At 36.2% G+C, this 3,564-nt stretch overlaps 1 protein-coding gene across 1 annotated transcript; it reads right to left on the bottom strand.

Annotated features, from left to right (window-relative positions):
* Positions 1 to 1,053: 1,053 nt before the first annotated feature.
* Positions 1,054 to 2,958, bottom strand: LOC134845720 (solute carrier family 22 member 15-like). The gene has a single exon (XM_063862778.1). The coding sequence runs from the start codon at positions 2,892 to 2,894 to the stop codon at positions 1,572 to 1,574; it is 1,323 nt and encodes a 440-aa protein (XP_063718848.1). The 5' UTR covers positions 2,895 to 2,958; the 3' UTR covers positions 1,054 to 1,571.
* Positions 2,959 to 3,564: the final 606 nt, after the last annotated feature.

Raw genomic sequence — 3,564 nt, 5'->3', positions numbered from 1 at the left:
ATCATTTCAAATTATTTTTTGTACGGCCAAATTTGGCGAAATTTTCTGCGCCCAAGATACAACTACGTCAAAATTGCTGTTTTGGAAAATTTTTGAAGTTTTGACGAAAAACGCGCTGCTTCCCCTAAGTTTAATTTATATTGGTGCTCAAATGCGCCTTTAGATCTTTAGTTGAGACTTTTGCAGAAAGTGCGGATTATTTATTTCAAAATTTTTTCACTAAGCGTCATTTTTCAAATTTTTCACCAAGCGTTTTTGACCTAATTGTTTAATATCATGTGAAAAATTTTGTTGTCCTGAGCTCATTTAAATAAACATTTATTCAATCTGTGATCACTTTCGTAAAGTTATGGAGGTTTGAAAATTGCTAATTTGGATGATTTGGGACAATTAACGCGCAATTTATAACGTTCTTATAACACGAATGAGCGGGAAACTAATGTGTTACAAATTGGATTGATCCAGCAGTTATAAAAAGTTTTCTAAATAAAACAAGACTGCTCGTAGCAGGACGAAGCCTTGAATGTTCCGACCTTTTAAGGTCTATGGGTCATTGTTTTCATGAAACAATTAAGTGTAAGAAAAAAAAACGATTTTTTATAACGAGATTTTTTTTTGTGAAAATCATCCCCCCCACAAGCCATATAAAGTACGAAATGATACATTTCGCTCCTAGTGACAAATCAACTATGGCAAACAAATAACATTGCGTCAACTAATTCAAAACGATTTCTAAGACGTATTAAATCTCCGCTTACGCGTTAATAGAACGAAATACATCGCGCGTTAATTGTCTCAATTTGGCCAAAATGGCAGTTTTTAAACCCCATAACTATATTAAAAATGATCAGAGGTAAAATATCTATTCAAACTCAAGCTCAGGACAACAATACCTTTCGAATGATAAAAAAAATTCGTCAAAAATGGCTAGTTAAAACATCAAATTTTGTCTGAAGACAAAAACCAACCTAGCACAAATATTTCGTTACTTTCGTTACGAAATACGGAACAAAAAGCAAATCTGCGATTCTTAACGAGCGAAAACACTGGTGGTAAAAACCAAAAGAGTTATAGAAATTGTACAATACATCACTGATATGTAATAAGTACATACATATAAAACAATAAATACTACCTGAAGCGGCTCTTTTCACCTCCTCCCACTTCGATTTCTGATTTTGTAGTTTTTACGTGCAATTATGACCAAACTCGTGTTGTATCGATGTAAGGTATGTAGTGCAATATTTTTTTTCACAATAATTAGTGTGTTTGTGTTCAACATGCCAAGTTTCATTGCAGTGCGCCAATTGACAACATTAAAGTAGTTTGTCAAAATTGAACTGCAAATGTGTGTGGGGAAATTGGAAAAGAGCCAACGAAGTAATGATTAAAATGAACGCAGATTTAGCGACAACGGCTTCAAACATTTTCGAAGAGCACTAAAAATTGTCTATGAATCAATGAAAAGCTCGACAAATATTTTGAAGAAATTGCCCCCTCCCCGCACACCTTGTCCATTTGCTTTCTAAAATCCTATATTGGCACCCTCAATCGAATGTAAGTTTGTAAGTTTACTGATCCGTTTTAAATTTTGATCTGTAGTGATACTGTTCCACCGTTGAAATCAAGCTTTTGCCTTTCGTTTCCACTCCGAAAATCATCAAGACAAGCGATCCAAGAACACCACATGCCCCAAACACAAAGAACCCAATTAGATTATTAGAACCCACTTTGAGTTCGTTGATAAAAGGCGCCAAAAAGGGTCCAAATCTTGAAACGGCGATGCAAAAGGAGAGTCCAGTACTTCTCAAGGTTGTCGGAAACACTTCCGAAGCGTAAACGTAGAACAACGTAATAGCTGCTTGAGCAAAGCATCGGTCAGTCATGGTAAAAATAATCAAAATGTTCCCGCCCAAGTTTGAATAGGGTATCAATGGTACGATAAAACTGCAAACTGCAGACAGCAGAAACAGGAAAGCTAAAGTGTATTTGCGACCAAAGTATTCGACGACAAAAATAAATAACACACCAGGTATTGTAGTTAGTGCTAGCAAACAAGTGTTTACAACCAAGTCGCCGCTTATTCCTTGCACTGCATATCTGATTCCGTGGCAAATTAAATTAATTGCCAAACAGCAAAAAGCTGTTGAAATGGTAAAAATAGCGCTATATTTTGTAGCAAATAATGAGAATAGCGAGTCTTTTTTCCGGAATGATTTTTTGTTTGGTTCTTTTTCAAGTAAACTTGAAGTTTCGTTAATTGTTTTATCTCCTTTTTCCGAAGAAGAGGCGCAGATGATTTTTTTATTCAGTGGCTGAAGTCCATTGGAAACTTGTAAGTTGAGAAAAGACGCATCTTTGCAGTTTAGTTTGGCCATCCATTTTAAATGTTTTTCGGCGTCGTTAAGCCTGCCTTGAGATATCAACCATCGTGGACTCTCCGGAACTAGGACCAGAAAAAAAGGCACGCTAATAACTGCCATTACAGCTATGGCTAAAGCCTGTTTGCGCCATGATTCGAATAGAATCTCGCCAGACAAGGCGCAAAATATTTCACCAAAACACTGGAACAACTGGACAATTGTTCCGGTTGACGCAGCCCATCTTTTACCGACAAGTTCCATTGCTAAGACGAAAATTTTACTAGTTCCAATCACCAAAAACCCGGAAAGGGTTCGAAATAAAATGTAGAAGTAAATATTTGGCGAAAATATAGTCAAAGTTGTAGTAATTGCTTGACATATGAGCAAAAACGCGGCTGATGTTTTTCGTCCAAACTTATCGCTAAATGGAGCGATGAAAATACAAGAGAGGAAAAATCCAAACCAGAAACTTGAGGTTGAGAAGGCTTTCAAGAAAGATCTATATCCGCATGCCAGGTCGAATTCAGACATAATTGAACTTGAACTTGATTCGTACACATACTCTTTGCAGTCTTTGATACAAACGTCTACAGGTCCAAAAAGCGAGTCATTCTTGGATTCTTGGAAAATTTCTGTGCCTATTGTTGAGTTGATGAAAAAAGATGCAACGAAATTGTCATTTTTGCAACGAAATTGTATATTTCTGGCTAGGAAAACAGGCGCGAAGGTCAACCATCCGTGTAGTGCTTCCAGATATCCGGCCAAAAAAATGACCAAAATTTGAGCGAAGCCAAAACTGCCGCAAATTTCCAACTGAGCTTCAAAGTCTAAAAGTTTCATACTATTTCATTCAACTGCAGTATTTATAAAAGTAACTAAATTGTGAAGTGAGTTTCTTCTGCTTCAAATTGAATTTGGCGTGAATAATTTGTCGAGGGTTTCTTCAGTTGGGGATCATTTGTTCAGGTATCTAATGCTTTGGAGTAGAGAAATATTTTGAGATAACGAGGTCCAAAAGATTTAAAGTTGGCCAAGGCGAGAACGTAAACTTTGAAAATATAAAATATGATCTCTGCTATGAAGTATGACTTTTAAGATAAGATAATGAAAACTTCCACTAGATTGTCGATGGGTCACTTTTTTTGAACAATTTTGAGGCCACTTAAATATTTTGCTTCATAATTCAGCTCTGCTACTTTCG

Source organism: Symsagittifera roscoffensis, chromosome 5 (genome assembly GCF_963678635.1).
Source record: "Symsagittifera roscoffensis chromosome 5, txSymRosc1.1, whole genome shotgun sequence".
Lineage (NCBI taxonomy): Eukaryota > Metazoa > Xenacoelomorpha > Acoela > Convolutidae > Symsagittifera > Symsagittifera roscoffensis.
Note: the sequence above shows the minus strand (reverse complement) of the source record. Positions and strands in the feature narration are given on the sequence as shown.

Bases quoted from the DNA above. Each gene is read 5' to 3' on its own strand.
- LOC134845720 (XM_063862778.1), bottom strand. From the start codon at position 2,894: ATGTCTGAATTCGACCTGGCATGCGGATATAGATCTTTCTTGAAAGCC.